The sequence below is a fragment of the Amblyraja radiata genome, chromosome 3, assembly GCF_010909765.2.
Source record: "Amblyraja radiata isolate CabotCenter1 chromosome 3, sAmbRad1.1.pri, whole genome shotgun sequence".
Taxonomy (NCBI): Eukaryota; Metazoa; Chordata; class Chondrichthyes; order Rajiformes; family Rajidae; genus Amblyraja; species Amblyraja radiata.
The window spans coordinates 28,824,673-28,843,551 of NC_045958.1; the positions used below are offsets into that span (position 1 = coordinate 28,824,673).

The 18,879-nt window shown below is 43.1% G+C and overlaps 1 protein-coding gene across 2 annotated transcripts in view; it reads left to right on the forward strand.

Annotated features, from left to right (window-relative positions):
• The window catches only part of prdm6 (PR/SET domain 6), a 228,440-nt gene that overhangs the window by 147,766 nt on the left and 61,795 nt on the right, over positions 1-18,879 (forward strand). For both annotated transcript variants that reach the window (XM_033017509.1, XM_033017508.1), the window contains exon 5: positions 2,975-3,099. In XM_033017509.1, the coding sequence (XP_032873400.1) occupies positions 2,975-3,099 (125 nt within the window). The remainder of the gene's footprint in view (positions 1-2,974; positions 3,100-18,879) is intronic.

Consider the following 18,879-nt stretch of genomic DNA (forward strand, 5'->3'; position numbering starts at 1 on the left):
ATTAGTGGGTTTATAGATGCCAGTGGATAGATTGTCTTCGGAAATGGAGATATAGAGATCCAGGAAATAGAGAGAGGTGTCAGAAATGATGATCCTAAAGGGGCTGTCCCACTTGGGCGACCTAATCCGCGAGTTCTGGCGAGTTTACCCTCGACTCATACTCGCAGCATGGTCGACACAAAGTCGTAGGTGGTCTTTGTAACTCTCCTTCATGCTCGAGAGTAGTCAATGTGTACTCGAGGCCTCAGCTAGGTCGAGGCGTATTTTTCAACGTTGAAAAATGCCCGCAAGTAAAAAAAGGTCATCATGGAAAAATTGTATACTTTTTTTACTCGTAGGTTTAGTCGTAGTAGGTCGTAGTAGGTCGTCATAGGTAATCGAGGGTAGTCAAAGGTAGTCGAAGGTAGTTGTAGTTAGTCTTCATCATAGTCGAAGAGAGGTCATCTTCACTCTCCACTACTCGGTCCAATTTTCCCGAAGTTAGTCGTAGTTAGTCGTACCTAGTTGAAGCTGGTCTTCAACATAGTCGAAGAAGGTCAAAGGAGGTCTTCTACATAGTCGAAGGAGGTCTTCAACATGTCATTATTTCAAACTCTTCTAAACTCGCCAATTAGTTCGCCCAAGTGGGACAGCCCCTTAACAGTGGTAATTCATTTTTTGAGTCTATTTAATTCTCAATCTACAAGTTTCTGGAAACGACAATGCATTAAAGGCATCTTTATTGCATTTAGGACTGCGTGTTCCAATGGGGTAGATGGAACATGAGCAATGAAAACTCGCAATGAATAAAATAATCCTTTTCTTTATTATTATGGAATAGACCATGAGGAAAATACCAAAATTCAGAGCATAACATTTGGCTGTTAATCTCTCTGTCAGCAGAAATTGTCGTCTCCACTGTATTTTCCTCTGCATTTGCATTAGTTTAGGAGCTCATCATATGTTTGAGGAATCAGCTTATATGTTCTAGCAATAAATGGTGCAACCTGGCCATCTGATTTTACCATCTGACTGGATCTACTGACCTCTTTGAAGGAAGTTTTAGATAATCAACCTTTCATTAATCTGCACCTTCACTCCCTTTAAACTTTCTGTTTATTGCAAAAGAGAAAGTATTATTATTGAGAGGGTGACAGATAATCTCTATTAACATAATGTAAATCTGGCACTAGTGTGGTTTAGTGGGATGTAAAGTAGAGCTTATTGATTGAGTGAAAGATACAGCATGGAAACAGGCCCTTCAGCCCATCACATCCAAGCTAACCAGCAATCATCCATCCGTTCACACTACTACTTTCACAACCATTCCCTACACACTAGGAGGCAATTTATAAAGTTCAGTTAAACTATAAACCTGCACGTCTTTGGCGTATGGGAGGAAACTGGAGGAAACTCACCATAAGATGAACAGGTGTCAGAGGTTATGGGGAGAAATCTCAAATTGTGGAGTACAGAGGCAAATAAATAAATGATAGGTTTTTGTCCCAAACATTACAGAGGGCACTGTTTGACCTTATGAACTTGTAAAATCCACATTGAGGGTACCAGAGGTTAGGATTGAACCTGTGGCTCTGCGAGGCAGCAACTCCACCAGGTCCGCTACCCCGGATTCCTCTCTAGAACTTTCATGAAACCACTGTGAGTTTTTCTTGACTTTATCAGGGCCTTTCTAAGTCAGGTTGCTATTTTTATGTCAATTTGTAATAATGCATATTTCACCGATTAAGTATGATTAAGTTCTGAAGAAGGGTTTCGGCCCGAAACGTCGCCTATTTCCTTCGCTCCATAGATGCTGCTGCACCCGCTGAGTTTCTCCAGCATTTTTGTGTACCTTCGATCTTCCAGCATCTGCAGTTCCTTCTTGAACACAAGTATGATTAAGTACTCCTTTGTTATTTGGTGTAGCAATATGGCAATTGGACTGAATTTATAAACATTTCAAAAAATTACAAATCAGCCAAATGTTGCTTACCATATCTTTATATTCATTTCATAAATATAGCTTTAAAACTGTATATGTTAAAATATTTTATTTTGTATCATATTTTCCTCAGTATTTTATTTTTAACAGTTTTACCCTCATTTATGATTTAGGACCCTTATGCTTTAGCTTTGGCGTGATGTAAACTGATATGCCTACTAAGTTTCACGCTAGAGTCATTCAGCAAGAAATCAGGCACTTTAGCCCAATTTGTCTATACCAACCATCAAAGCTAATCCCATTCCCTCCCATTTATCCCATATTCTTCTAAACTTTACATATTCATGAACCTGTCCAAATGTTTTTTAAATGTCATTGTACCTCCCTTAACTACTTCCTCTAGCAGCTCTTTCCAAAGTAATTATTTAACCAGTTTACAAATATTTAAATTTTAATGTAATTTCCCTCATTTTATTTTGAAAGTAGCCAAGCACAGTTGTGCATAGACACTAAATGCTGGAGTAATTCAGTGGGGCAGGCAGCAAGCATCTCTGGAGAGAAGGAATGGGTGACATTTCGGGTCCAGACCCTTCTTCAGACTGATGTCAGGGGAGTAGGCGGTACAGAGATAATGTAGTCAGAGACAGTAAGACTCGTCGGAGAACTGGGATGGGCGAGGGGATCGAGAGATGGTAAGCAAGGGCTATTTGAAGTTAGAGAAATCAATGTTCATACTGCTGGGGTGTAAGTTGCCCAAGTGAAATACGAGGTGCTGTTCCTCCAATTTGCATTGGGCCTCACTCTGACAATGGAGGAGACCGTGGCCTGAAAGTTCAGTGTGGGTAGTGGAGGAGGAGATAAAGTGTGTCATTCTTTGATTTAAACTGGCATCTGCAGTTCTTTCCTATACATAGTTGTGAGTGACAGGCTGTATCCTACCATTCTAATATTGAAGTGGACACCAGTGTGATGTGCTATGAAAACCAAATGTCATTCAAAAATATGGTGCAAGATTATCAAAGCTGAAAGCACTTCATGCGTTTTTGTCTTTAGGTCCTGCATCTTCTACAGAGCCTGTGATGACATCCCGAGAGGAGTGGAACTTTTGGTGTGGTACAATGATAGCTATACGTCATTCTTTGGGATCCCATTTCAGTGCGTTGCACAAGATGACAACCGTAAGCATTTCTTTCAGTGCCTTTAAAAGAATGTTAACACAGAATGACTTTTCGTTGCCATATTTAATCTACAAACAAACTTTTCCTGCAGAAATATCATGTACTTTACTGGTTAATTTGGGGATCTTCTTTGCCAATTGAGGTGATCTTTTCTTTAGAACTGGAAAAAGTAGCAGTTATCTTGTTGCTGCTCTTTCTTAGTGCTGCATGGTATTTTGATTAAATTTGGTAATTTGAGAAAATATATATATTGAACTGTGATTGTGAATACACAGTTACACTTGTAGTTCTGTGGCTTTTCACATTATTTTGCTGATCTCCATTATGATGAGATTTTCAATAATTTTCTCAGATTTTCCTAGTTATGCACTAGTGAAAGAACATAGAGCAATAAATGGTCTGGTGAAAAATGAGTAAACTGATGAGTATGATTCATTCTTCATCACAACATCTGGATAAGATGTGGGTGGGCAAGAGAGAACAAGTTGGTGGGGCTACAATTCTTCATAATTGGTTGGACGGACGTCCTGCAAGCAGGTTTACCTATGAGTTGAAAGTGTTGACAATAGACAAGAGACAATAGACAATAGGTGCAGGAGTGGCCGTTTGGCCCTTCGAGCCAGCACCGCCATTCAATGTGATCATGGCTGATCATCCCCAATCAGTACCACGTTCCTGCCTTCTCCCCATATCCCCTGACTCCACTATTTTTAAGAGCCCTATCTAGCTCGCTCTTGAAAGCATCCAGAGAACCTGCCTCCATCGCCCTCTGATGCAGCTAATTCCACAGACTCACCACTGTGAGAAAAAGTGTTTCCTCGTCTCCGTTCTAAATGGCTTACTCCTTATTCTTAAACTGTGGCCCCTGGTTCTGGACTCCCCCAACACGGGAACATGGTGCCTGCCTCTAGCGTGTCCAAGCCCTTAACAATCTTATATGTTTCAATGAGATATCCTCTCATCCTTCTAAACTCCAGAGTGTACAAGCTCAGCTGCTTCATTCTCTCAGCATATGACAGTCCCGCCATCCCGGGAATTAACCTTGTAAACCTACGCTGCACTCCCTCAATAGCAAGATTGTCCTTCCTCAAATTAGGAGACCAAAACTGCACACAATACTCCAGGTGTGGTCTCACTAGGGCTCTGTACAACTGCAGAAGGACCTCTTTGCTCCTATATTCAATTCCTCTTGTTATAAAGGCCAACATGCCATTCGCTTTCTTCACTGCCTACTGTACCTGCATGCTTACTTTCCTAGACTGATGTACAAGGACCCCCAGATCCCGTTGTATTTCCCCTTTTCCCAACTTGATGCCATTTAGATATTGATGCCAACTTGATGCCATTGAATTGCCTACCTCATTATATAAGGTTGATAAAAAGGAACTGCAGATGCTAGATAAAACCAAAGATAGATTCAAAATGCTGGAGTAAGTTAACAGGTCATGCAGCATCCTTGCAGAAAATGGATTGGTGAGGTTTTTCAGACTGACAAAGGGTCCCGACTCGAACTATCATCTATCCATTTTCTACAGGGATACTGCCTGACCCACTGAGTTACTCCAGCAATTTGTGTCTATCATTATAAAAGAAGATAAACTTGTCTTTTAGTGTGGTTTAATGGCACTATTACCATTTAATAATTATTATCAACAGAGGACTCATAATAGCGAGGTTGCTAAAAATAGAGGTAAGATATAATCATTCTGTGATTATTGCAAGCAGCCAAGCTAATCAGTTTAATTTGCTACACCCCTCAGATATTATGTATTAAAATAGAAATGAGTGCATTGAAACAGAATGTGCTGGGACATTACCAACAGATACCAGGTGCCCAGAAAAGAAAATTGGCAGGTAACTTAGTTAAATTTAGCCCAGTAGAGTCATAGCGACAGTGATACAGTGTGGAAAGGGGCATTATGGCCCAACTTGCCCACATAGGCCAACATGTTCCAGCTACACTAATCCCACCTGCCTGCGTTTGGTCCATATCCCTCCAAACCTGTCCTTTACATGTACCTGTCTAACTGTTTCTTAAATGTTGGGATAGTCCCTGCCTCAACTACCTCCTCGGGCAGCTTGTTCCATACACCCACCACCCTTTGTGTGAAACAGTTACCCCTCAGATTCCTATTAAATCGAAGAAAGCGAATGGTATGTTAGCATTCATAGCAAAAGGATTTGAGTATAGGAGCAGGGAGGATCTTCGGTGTCTGGATATATGGATCATTGCTGAAGATAATATTCAAATGGCAATATTAGAAAGGCAATATTAATATACGGTGTTTTGAATTAACTAGAATGTCTATTCTTGTGGGAAGAAGAAAACATTGGATTTTTGAGAGTAGAAGTATTTAAGAATTGACTATAACATATTTACAAATGCTAACTACAGCAAACACATTTGAAGTTATTCATTTGATAAATTTAATATCCCTAACTAATGCAGATTTTCTGTGAACTTTCTAGTACAATTACAGTTAATATAGGGCCTGTCCCACTTAGGCGATTTTTTCAGCCACTGCAAGTGACTGTCACAGTCGTAGCAGGTCGCCGAAAAAGCGGTGACTGGACCCCCCCTAAGACAATGTCTAGGACAAGCTATGACAATCTACCACCTAGTCGACGTCAAGCTACGGCAAGCTACCGACAACTGCCGACCCATTAGGACGTCCACCTACAATCACACCTACGACAACCTGCGACCACATAGGCGACAACCTGTGACAACCAAAGTCAACCTACGTTCACCCGTGATAAGCTACGACAAGCAACGACCGTGTCGGCGACAACTGAAGCCAGCTGAAGACAATTCAGTCGCCGGTACCTGTCTCCGGTTGACGTAGGTTGACGTAGATAGTCGCCAATGGAATTCACCAAAGTCAGCAGCCGGCAAGAGCCAACGTCACCTGGCGACAACCTGCATCATCCTGGCGACAACCTACAACAGCACCTACGACAGGAGAAAACAAGTTACGTCAAGCCCACAGTCGCCGAAAAGTTTTGAACATTTCAAAATCCAGCGGTGACCAGAAAAACGTTACGACTCTTTAGGTGACTTGAGGAGACTGCTCACGAACATACAGGCGTCACCCCGCGACCATGTGAAGACAGCCTAGTCGCCCGTAGTCGCTTGAAAAAATTGCCTAAGTAGGGACAGGGGCTTTTTTCACAGGCTTTACGGCTCAGGTAAGGTTTTGCAACAGGCTGGGATGGAGGAAGGATTAGGTATCAGACAATGAGAGTGGAGATGGTATGCACTGCTCATTGTCTGGAAACATCAGTAGGGGGCCATTATTATGAGTGCTTAGAACCAGATAAAGTTGTAATCAAGAGGAAAGAAAAGCAGAAAGAGTGGGAAATATAGAAATGCAAGAGTTAAAGATTTGGTTTAATGACCTTTCATCAAAACCAGGAAAACGATGGCAACTAAGAGAATTTATACCTGTGCAACTGAGTTCCATAAGCCCCGAGCATCTGGATTTGCACCTATATGACTTCACATGAGTTGTCAAGATGAATAAGTGCATCATCAAAATGTGATATCCTATTAACTATATTGCTCAACGCAAACACAAGTCAATTCATCACTATCATTCACCTCCAAACAATCTCTATCCACCAGGACTCACCACACACTCACTGAACGAGGCTCCATGCCTCACGTCTATTTCTCACACTCAGCATCCATATTCAGCTATTCAACCATACAAAAAGCCTGCACCACATGTTCTAATACATGTTCTCTTTTACAGGCTGAGGTTGTTCACATCTAATGGCGGTAGGAATTCAACAAAGGGATAGCGGTATACTTAATTGAGGAGGAGGTGTATCTTAACCTCTGTTGGGGAAATGGTGCTGCTCATTATTGGAACAGTTTATTCCTTGGAGTGCAGGATGAGGGGTGATATTATAGCGGTGTACAAAATCATGAGAGGAATAGATCAGGTAAACGCACATTCTTTTGCCCAGAGTTGGGTAATCGAGAACCAGCGGACATAGATTTAAGGTAAAGGGAGAAAGATTTAATGGGAACCCGAAGGGTATCTTTTTATACACAGGGTGGTGGGTGTATGGAATAAGCTGTCGGAGGAGTTCATTGAGGCATGTACTATCGCAATGTTTAAGAAACATTTAGACAGGTACACGGATGGATAGGGTAGGTTAGAAGTATTCGGGCCAAAAGCAGGCAGATGGGACTAGTGTAGATGGGGCATGTTGGTTGGTGTGGGCAAGTTGGGCCAAAGGGCCTGTTTCCACACGGTATGACTCTATGACACTAACAGCAACTGCAATGTCTGTTTAAAAGTTAGAATGAAGTAACTGAAACAGCAGTATCTTCGGAATGATTTGTCACCCGTAGAAGCTGAGATAAAAACATTCAGGATCTTTGCTCTTCTCCTGTCAAACTTAGCAGCAGAGCACTTGCACTTGCTTGGCAATAGCTGTCACACCAACCGCTTGTAGGCACACAGCGAAATGCAACCATGTGCATCATTTGAGGAAATCTCCACTTGAAATCCCCATCCTTGGTATCATCAATCCTTGACATATCCATTGACAATTAGTGACATAAAACCTAGTTGTCATCATCTATCTTCATCTTATATACCTCTTTATCGTTGAATCCACCTGCTAGCAATTCCTATTGTTGTGCTGATGGATCAGGATATTTTAGTTTAATTTAGAGATACAGTGTGGAAAGGGCCCTTCAGCCCAGCGAGTCCGTGCCGACCAGCGATCTGTACACTAGTTCTATCCTACACACTAAGGACAATCTACAGAAGCCAATTAACTTACAAACCTGCACGTCTTTGGGATGTGGGAGGAAGACGGAGAACCCGGAGAAAACTGACACGATCACAGGAAGAATGTACAAACTCAGTACTGACAGCATACATAGTCTGGATCGAACCCAGGATTCTGGTGCTGTTAGGCAGCAACTCTACCGCTGCACCAATGTGCTGTCCCCATAAAGTAATGAATAGATTTAATTATATGTGCCAACGCAGATTTCCTTTGGGACATCTTTTCTCCAGATATCCTTTGGGACAAAGCATGGAAAACAGTGAAAGTAAAGGGACATTCCTCAGGACTAGCTTCAAACATCATCCCAATGAATTAATGCCACAATGCCAAGAGCCAGGAAGCCAAACTGGGTTGCTGGGCACTTCATGCTAACCCTTTATGCGGGTGTGTCCAATCAGCTAATGTTGCAATCATTGAATATTGTCCTTTCGCCAAACTCAAGGATAATTTAATGACACATCAAAGGAGGCTGCGCTGACTCCACAGATACTGTATGTTCTCGCTGAATGACTAGTTTAAAAACTTACTTTAAAATTAAAGAGCCAAGAGGGTTTGTTTGTCATATGCACCAGATATGCACAGGAACCATGGAACTTTTACTTCCTGCAGATTTATTGCACATTGGATGCAACAACAGACTTTCATTAATGTATGCAGTAGGCTTCAAAGAAGATATGGGGGCAATTTGATTGTTGGGCATAGGGATCATAGGTGTATGAAGTGATCAAAGTCAAAGTCAAAGTCAAATTTATTCGTCACATGCACCAACGAAGGTGCAGTGAAATGAATTTGCCAGCAGCGATACACTTAAAAAAAGAGCACACAACACACAATAGAATTTAACACAAGCATCCACCACAGCATTCTTCACTGTGGTGGAATGCAACATAGTTCAGTCAGCCCTCCTCCTTTGTTCATCCGTGGTCGGGGCCATAATGTTACTGCTACGGACGGCCGAATGTACAGGCCCTCTCGTCAGGATGATCTAATCTCTGACGTCGGGACGGTCGAACACACTCTGTGGCTTGGAGCGCCTGAATCAGCACTTTCCTACCGGAGACTGCGGCTTCAGGATGTTATAGGCCACAGGCCGGCGGTCGGAGCTGTTCTCCGGCGATCCTCGGCAAGGGATCCAGACTCCGGATGGTGTCCATGCCACACCCGTGGCTAGAAGCTCCGCAGACCACAGCCCCATGATGCCAAAGTTACCAGGCCATTCAGAGCACTCCTCTCTGGTGACCCCCGGCAAAGGTCCGCCTGCTCCGCGATGAAAAAGTCCATGATGCGCCCGCTGCTGAAGCTCCGGGCCCGACTCCAGGAAAGTCCGCTCCAATCCAAGCTGTTAGGCCGCGAGGGAGGCGACATGGGAAAAGTCGCCTCTCCGTCGAGGAGGCGACCGAAAAGTTATTTCCCCCTTTTCCTCCCCCACAAAAGACATACCGAGAGACACCTAAACTAACATTTGGACACACCAAAAACCCCCCAAAAAGTTGAAATAACGAACATGCTGCTGGCAGGGCAGCCGACTTGCAGCACCCTCAACTGATGGAGAAAATAAGGATAGTTGGGCGTGATGCAGAGGTAATGGGGCTTTGGGAAGATTGCTGCTCTTCTTGGCCCACAACCAATGATGTGGGCTCTCTATGTGGTTCCAGCACATCCATTCTCTGTTTACTTGCTGTGTTTCTTTGTGTACTGGGTGGGTTATCCCTGGGTTCTCCAATTTCCTTCCCACACCTCAATGTCATGCGGGTTGGAGGTCAATTGGCCGCTGTAGGTTGTCCCTTGTCAGGGGTAGAATACGGGGTGTACTTATGGGAATGTAGGAAGACTAGGTGACAGAACAAAAAATAGTGGGGGAATTACGGGTATCTCTGAGCTTGCATAGATTCAATGAACTGAAATAGGCTCCTAAATGGGTGCCATCAGGAAATAAGCCCAACCAAAGTGGGTTAGTGGAGTTTCAGGTCTGTGATAGACCTGGACAGAACTTTGTTAACTAAATATATCAAATGAAATACTTGGGGGTTCTGGATGAAGGGAAACATGCATATTCAGGGTCATCTAATTTACCATTGTTAATGTCCAAGCTGTTGGAAGGGAATTGACTCCACTGTTTTTCTGGCTTCATAACAGGAAGAAAGAGTGTGAATTTCAGTTGTATTTAAAATTTATACTTTCATTACAGAATTAAGTTTTCATATCTGATTCGCCATTAAAATTTCATTCTGTATTGAAAAAAATCATAGTCAATGGATGACCACAAGACTAATGGATTGATTTTAAATGAGCAGAATATATTTAAGAACTGGCACATTTTGTGACGCTTATGAACAATGACTATTTGAATGATCCCTTTTACTGTGAGATCCCACTCTACTGGGTAATGGTGCTGTACTGGCACTGGGACTTTAAATGCTCTGTGCCTCCAACAAAAACATGCTCACTGCCTGATATTCCATATGTACATACATCTCACAACGTCTGAGATAATATTATGCTTGGCTTCAATTCATTGTTACTGACCTAAGTCATGTTAATCGTTCTGTTGATAGTAACTATTTTTAGGAGGGATAAACATTTATGCAGGTTAGTCTGAGTGCCGTTTAACTGCCCTTTTGTTTTTATTTTTCAATGTTTTCAGTTCTGCCATCAATTCCATATCCTTCATTGTTTCTATTTTTAGTTTAGTTTAGAGATACAGCGCGGAAACAGGCCCCTCAGCATACCAGGTCCGCGCCGATCAACGATCCCCACACATTAAACCGATCCTACACACTAGTGACAATTTCTAGATCCACCAAGCCAACTAACCTACAAACCTGTACATCTTTGGAGTGTGGGAGGAAACTGAAGATCTTGGAAAAAACCCACGCAGGTCACGGGGAGAACGTAAAACTCCGTAAAGACAGCACCTGTACGGATGTAACAGAACAAGAAACAATTTGATTAGGTCGTGGATGCTTTGCCGATCATTTTCCAATGTTCTATAGACTCTGGATCAGTTCCTGTGGACTGGAGGGTAGCTAATGTAATCTCACTTTTTAAGAAAGCAGGGAGAGAAAACAAGGAATTATAGACCAGTTAGCTTGAAATCAGTAGTGGGGAAGGTGCTTGAGTCGATTATTAAAGATGTTATAGCAGCGCATTTGGAAAGCAGTGACAGGATCAGTCAAAGTCAGCATGGAATTATGTAGGGAAAATCAAGGAAGAAAAAATGTTCCCGATGTTGTGGGAGTCCACAACCAGGGGCCACAGTTTAAGAATAAGGGGTAGGCCATTTAGGACTGAGATGAGGAAAAACGTTTTCACCCAGAGAGTTGTGAATGGTGGCCGATTAGGAAAAGGGATGCAACGAGACCTGGGTGTCATGGTACACCAGTCATTGAAAGTAGGCATGCAGGTGCAGCAGGCAGTGAAGAAAGCGAATGGTATGTTAGCATTCATAGCAAAAGGATTTGAGTATAAGAGCAGGGAGGTTCTACTGCAGTTGTACAGGGTCTTGGTGAGACCACACCTGGAGTATTGCGTACAGTTTTGGTCTCCTAATCTGAGGAAAGACATTCTTGCCATAGAGGGAGTACAGAGAAGGTTCACCAGACTGATTCCTGGGATGGCAGGACTTTCATATGAAGAAAGACTGGATAGACTCGGCTTGTACTCGCAAGAATTTAGAAGATTGAGGGGGGATCTTATAGAAACTTACAAAATTCTTAAGGGGTTAGACAGGGTAGATGCAGGAAGATTATTTCCGATGTTGGGGAAGTCCAGAACAAGGGGTCACAGTTTAAGGATAAGGGGGAAGTCTTTTAGGACCGAGATGATAATTTTTTTTTCACAGAGAGTGGTGAATCTGTGGAATTCTCTGCCACAGAAGGTAGTTGAGGCCAGTTCATTGGCTATATTTAAGAGGGAGTTAGATGTGGCCCTTGTGGCTAAGGGGTCAGGGAGTATGGAGAGAAGGTAGGTACAGGATACTGAGTTGGATGATCAGCCATGATCATATTGAATGGCGGTGCAGGCTCAAAGGGCCGAATGGCCTACTCCTGCACCTATTTTCTATGTTTCTATGTTAATCTATGGAATTCTTTGCCACAGAAGGCATTAGAGGCCAAATCACTGGATGTTTTCAAGAGAGAGTTACATTTTATTTTTAGGGCTAAAGGAATCAAGGGGTATGGGGAGAAAGCAGGAACGGGGTACTGATTTTGGATGATCAGCCATGGTCATATTGAATGGCAGGGCTGGTATGAAGGGCTGAATGGCCTACTCCTGCACCTATTTTCTATGTTTCTATGTCTCTATATATAATATTGAAAGGAATTTTGGAATTGCATATTTTCTACCATGACTGAATTTAAGCGCAAAAACGCAGCTTACGTCAGTTCATGATATTACAGTCGGAACGTGCCGACTTTGTGCTGCATGTCTATTTGAATGAGTTTCGCTTCTGTACAATATTGTTTATTGTCTGGGCACATCACCAAAATTGAAAGCTGGCAGTTCTGTGATGAAGATATGCGATGGGATTATTCCACATGTATAGCCCCCAGCTCACACACTGAGAGAATGGATGCACCTAGCAGGGGTTAAGATGGCGGCGCTGCTTTAGCAGCTACGGCTCGCCTGCAGTCCGTTGTTTTTTTCTTTTTTTGTTTGTTCTTTTGTCCTGTTTTAGTTATTTTTTGGTTTTATTTTATTATGTTGTGTATGGGTGTGGTGGGGGGGAGAAACGTGTTTTTGGTCTCTTCCTTCAGGGGGATGCGACTTCTCTTGTCGTATACCCCGTATCCGTCTCCGTCTGCGCCGAGGCCTAATGGCGGAGCTGGCGGCCTCGGAGCTGGGGCAGTGTTCCAGCGGCAACATCGGAGCTGTGGCGTTCCGGCGGCAGCGGCAGCAGCGACCCGACAACGGAGCTGTGGCGTTCCGGCGGCAGCGGCGACCCGACAACGGAGCTGTGGCGTTCCGGCGGCGGCGGCAGCGGCAGCGGCGAACCGACAACGGAGCTGTGGCGTTCCGGCGGGAGCAGCGACCCGACAACGGAGCTGTGGCATTCCGGCGGCAGCGGCGACCCGACACCGGAGCTGTGGCGTTCCGGCGGCAGCGGCGACCTGACCTCGGAGGTGGACGACAGCGTCGGGAGCTCACAGGTCGCCTCGGAGCAGCGGGCGAACAAGGAGGGAAGAGACAAGGACTTTAAGATTTTTGCCTTCCATCACAGTGAGGAGGTGCCTGGTGAACTCACTGTGGTGGATGTTAAATTTGTGTTTATTGTGTGTTTTTGTCATTTTTATTATATGTATGACTGCAAGGCAACGAAATTTTGTTCAGACCGAAAGGTCTGAATGACAATAAGAGCTACTTTACTTTACTTTACTTTTACTTTACTTGGTGAGAAACCGCACAGACTGGAAACAGGGGGTGCAATGCCATGAGTGTCAGAAGTGCAAGTCTAGCATAAGATTGTGCAAGTCTAGCCTACTGCCAAGCAAACACAGTCTGAAGCCATGTACGCTCAGACTGCTTGTATTATCAAGGAACGGTCTGAAGAAGGGTCCCGAAACATCATCTATCCATTCCCTTCACAGATGCTGCTTAACCCGCTAAATCTCTGCAGCACATTGTGCTTTGCTGCTAGTGTCATCACTAAGAGCGTAACATAAGAACATTAGAAGTTGGGATGGGAATAGGCCATTAGGCCCTTCTAGTCTATTCTATCCTCAACAAGATCATGACTGATTTTCTACCTCAAAATGTATGGTCCTGCTCTACCCCTATATCTCTTAATATCCAGAAATCTATTCATCTTAGTTTCAATGTAGCCAACATATGAGTGCATAACCCTCTGAAGTAAAAGATTCTCCACTTTTTGAGGGAGGAATTTTTTCCCATGCCAGTTTCAAATGTCATGCACCTTGGTGTCAGATTGTTTCAAGATTGTTGCCCCTAGTTCTAAACTTCTTAGCCAGAGGAACCATCCTTTCTGCCTCTATCCTCCATTTTGTATGTTTCAATGTGGGCACTTCTCATTGTTCTAAATTCTAGACAATAGAAAATTGCCTATTTAATTTAACCTCATGTGATGCATCTGCCACACCAGAAAATTATATCTTATTTTATGTCATAAAACCAAAATTGTGCTCATGCTCCATGTGTGGTCTAACAAGGTCATGCATTTACAGTCAGGACCATGTTATGTAAAAGGAACAGACACAAAGCACTGAATAACTCAACAGGCAGCATCTCTGGAGAAAAAGGATGGGTGACAATTTGGGTCGGAACCTTCTCAGACCCGAAAAAAAGGATTTGTATTCCTTATAAAAGCACTACAGAGGTTTCTAGGCAGATAAAGCAGCCCAGAAATTTGTCATCCAAAAACTTACTAAAGTACATATGAAATATGGTAACGGCTCTGCAGCACATAATCCTGCTCTATTTTCAACCTTGCTGAAATGGAGGACTTCACTTTCAGGACCAGAACTGCTCAAGACCTTTTGCTGCTCAAGACCTCCAAATCCAGAGATACTCAAGGTCATGGAGTCCTCTCCATTGCCATTAATCAGCCTTCAGCAATCATGCTGCAGCTCTTGAGGGTGGTTTGCATGGGATTATTAATTCAAGAAAAGTCAACGAAAAGCAGCTCTGATGAAATAATGGAATGATTGATTTCCATTTGTTTGTAACACGGCATGACTGAAGAAGGGTTTCGACCCGAAACGTCATCTATTCCTTTTCTCCAGAGATGCTGCCTGACCTGCTGAGTTACTCCACCATTTTGTATCTATCTACGGCATGAGCTAATTGGTCATTTGCTTTGGTACTGTAATCGTGTCATCACTTCTAGTTTGCAATGTGGTGAAGTAGACACTGCGATGGTCAGTGGCTGATGAGAGAGAGATGGTGTGTATGGGCAGTGAAGTCAAGCAACTTCTTCATCACTGGCCTGAACGTAAAATGTTGGCATTAATAATCCTGAATTATCGCTTCCAGTTTGTTGATTCAGATGTTGAACCACTATTTGTATAATTCAATGTTTTTCTTTGCTGATAGGTGCCTCTGGTGAAACTCGGCTTGGATTGATTTCATGGAGAGATTGTCCTATTTCCTCAAACTTGATTTGGATTTCCCAATTATATTTATGCCACAGCTGTTGTAGTGTGCAGGTGCAAGCTGGAGGATGGAATTGCATATTTAGCATTATTTACAGCGGCCTCCTCCTGGTGCAATGCTATAGAGGCTTCCAGCTTTGTGTGTTCTATTATTAGAATTTAGGGATACAGTGCGGAAGCAGGTTCTTTGGCCCACCGTGTCCGCGCCGACCAACGATCACCCCGCACACTTGCACTATCTTACACACTAGGGACAATTTTACAATTTTACCGAATCCAATTAACCTAGAAACCTGTATGTCTTTGGAGCGTGGGGGTAAACCAGAGTACCCAGAGAAAACCCACACGGTCACATGGAGAACGTACAAACTCCACACAGACTGAACCTATAGCCAGGATCAAACCCGGGTCTCTGGCGCTGTAAGGCAGCAACTGAGCCACTGCGGCACTGTGCCACCCAATTTCTAGAAAAATGAAAGGCATATTATTCATAATAATAATTCCTTTTTGCAACTTAGTGCCTAACATTAGTCTATATATAAAATCTAAATACTAATTCAAGAGCCATCACAATCAGTTTTCCATGGACACCACAGATTCTTGCCATCAAGCTGACAGCTCTGCCAGCTGCTGCCATGATTTATTGTTACTATTCTATAACAACCATTTGGCTTTGATCTATTTTCCCTCCAGCTGTGTCCTGCTTGATCTTTCTCCATGAGGAGTGAGATTCATCCACATGGTAGAAATCCTGTTGATTAGAATCTTACTGGCACAACTTACACATTAATTTCTGGCTGTTCTTTCTCAGTGCCTGATTTGGCTGCCCTATTAAAATAATGCATAACTTTTCATTATGTTTCCAAACAAAACCCCAGCCTTTGCTTCTGCACTTCATCATGCTATGACTCTTAGCATTATAGATGTATTGACTGGATATTTGCCTCAGACTTTCACATCTAGTGATGCAACCCTACTTTTCCAGAGGGATAACTGGTTGTCAACACTGCTTGCAACTGGAAGAAACGTCTCCAGTTCTCTATCATTTTCCCAACATTATTACCTTTTGGTCCAATAAATAATGATGATTCAGCCTGTCCACTGTTTAACTGGCACGTTGGCTATCATTCATATAAAGGGGTAATCCACCAAAACCTGACTGGTTCAAATCACACACAGCATTTGTCAGCCCCAGTCACATGAAGGGGACGACCTAGATGAGGTAACAAGATTTTACCAAAATGTTGCGGGAACTTTGAACATTTGTTGCACCATTCTTCGGCTTCTTTCCTTGTATTAACCACAGCAATTCCTGGCACTTACCAAACTCCCACTGGTTCTGCAGGTCCCTCCCTCTGGTAAACCCAATGCTCTACTGATCTGAATAGTGCACGTGAAAGGCCACGGAACTGATCTCTATGTGCTGATCAAGCCAACCAAAGAGTATTTATTCCCTACCAATTTATTTCCTGACAACTCTTACTTATTTATTCCTTCCAACAATTGTCAATTGTGCATGCCAGCATTGGAAAATTATGGATCATCATTATAAACTCGATAATATCAATCAACCCCGAAATGCTTTCTGCATTGATACTGGTCTGTTATTGTTACATGTACCAATGTACGGTAAAATAAAAACTATTTTATGCATGCTGTCCGTGCAAATCATACCATACAGGAGTACATTAGGTAGTGTAACAGAATATGGCACAAAGTGCTGGAGTAACTCAGCGAATCAGGCAGCACCTCTGGAGAACATGGATAGGTGATGTTTCGGTTTTTGGACCTTTCTTCAGACTCTGAATTTTATTCTGAAGAAGAGTCCCGATCCGAAATATAACCTATCCATGTTCTCTAGTTGCTGCCCGACCCTTTGAACTCTCTAGCACTTTGGTCCTTTTGTGTAAACCAGCACCTGCAGTTCTTTGTTTCTATAGAATGCAGAATATCGTGTTGCAATTACAGAAAAAGTGCAGCTTATAAAAAAGTGAAAGAACTGCAATGAAGTAGATTGGAAGATTGAGAATTTATACCTAGCTGGTTCAATAATTTGATAATAGCTAGGAAGTAACTGTTCTAGAATCTGGTGTGTTCAGGCTTTTATATGTTCTTCCCTATGGAGAGTGGAGAAGAGAGAATGATCAGGATGTGTGTGGTCCTTGATTATATTGGCTGTTTTCCCAGTGCAATCTGTGCAAGAATCTTGTTTGGCCTGTCCACTTGTGCAATATGGATGTTCTCAATCAACTCACAGATTGCCACCACCAAATGGCTGTGTGGAGAAATAAGGATAGCAAAGACAGGAAACAGGGGAGGGAAGTTAAGAGGAGAATTCCTGATGGGATGCTTGCAGCTGCATGGACTCTCAGAATATTTAGATGTAAAATGACCACAATTGGAATGGAAACAGTTGGGAAAGGGCCACACTGCTTGGTTTCTACTCATTCTGATTTCTAAGGAAGCCTCCGGTTTGAAAACCAGACCTTTGGCTGAAAACAAATTATGTTTGATGATATTAGAGCCTTATGGGCCTGTCCCACTTAGGCGAATTTTTGGCAACTGCAGGAGACTTTGCGTTTGCCACATGGTCGCCGCATGTTCGCGGGAGGTTGCCAGGTAGTCGCCTTCATGGTCGTGAGGAGTTCCCACATTCTGGGAATTAGTCAGTAGACAATAGACAATAGACAATAGACAATAGGTGCAGGAGTAGGCCATTTGGCCCTTCAAGCCAGCATTGCCATTCACTGTGATCATGGCAGATCATCCCCAATCAGTACCCCGTTCCTGCCTTCTCCCCATATCCCCTGACTCCGCTATTTTTAAGAGCCCCATCTAGTTCTCTCTTGAAAGCATCCAGAGAACCTTCCTCCACCGCCCTCTGAGGCAGAGAATTCCACAGACTCACCACTCTCTGTGAGAAAAAGTGTTTCCTCATCTCCGTTCTAAATGGCTTACTCATTCTTAAACTGTGGTCCCTGATCCTGAGTCTATAGAACATTGGAAAATTATCACCAATGCATCCACGATTTCTAGAGCCACTTCCTTAAGTACCCTGGGATGCAGACCATCGGGCCCTGGGGATTTATCAGCCTTCTGTCCCATCAGTCTATCCAACACCATTTCCTGCCTAATGGGGATTTCCTTCAGTTCACCTGTCACCGCAGATCCTCTGGCCACTACTATATCAGGAAGATTGTTTGTGTCCTCCTTAGTGAAGACAGATCAAAGTACCTGTTCAACTCATCTGCCATTTCCTTGTTCCCAATAATAAATTCACCTTTTTCGGTCTTCAAGGGTCCAACTTTGGTCTTAACTAATTTTTTCCTCTTCACATTTTGTTGTTCTTTAAACATTACCCAATCCTCTTGCTTCCCGCTCATCTTTGCTACGTTGCACTTCTTCGCTTTAATTGTTATACTGTCCCTGACGTCCCTTGTCAGCCATGGTCATCCCTTTGTCCCCTTGGAATCTTTCTTCCTCCTAGGAATGAACTGCTCCTACACCTTCTGTATTATTCCTAGAAATACCTGCCATTATTGTTCCACTGTCATCCCTGGTAGTGTATCTTTCCAGTCAACTTTGTCCAGCTCCTCCCTCATGGCCCCATAGTCCCCTTTATTCAACTGCAACACTGACACCTCCGATCTACTCTTCTCCCTCTCCAATTGTAGATTAAACCTGACCATGTAATGGTCACTGCCTCCTAATGGCTCATTAACCTCGAGGTCCTTTATCAAATCTGGTTCATTACATAACAGTAATTCCAGAATTGCCTTCTCCCTGGTAGACTCCAATACAAGCTGTTCAAAGAATCCATCACAAAGGCACTCTACAAAGTCCCTTTCTTGGGGTCCAGTAC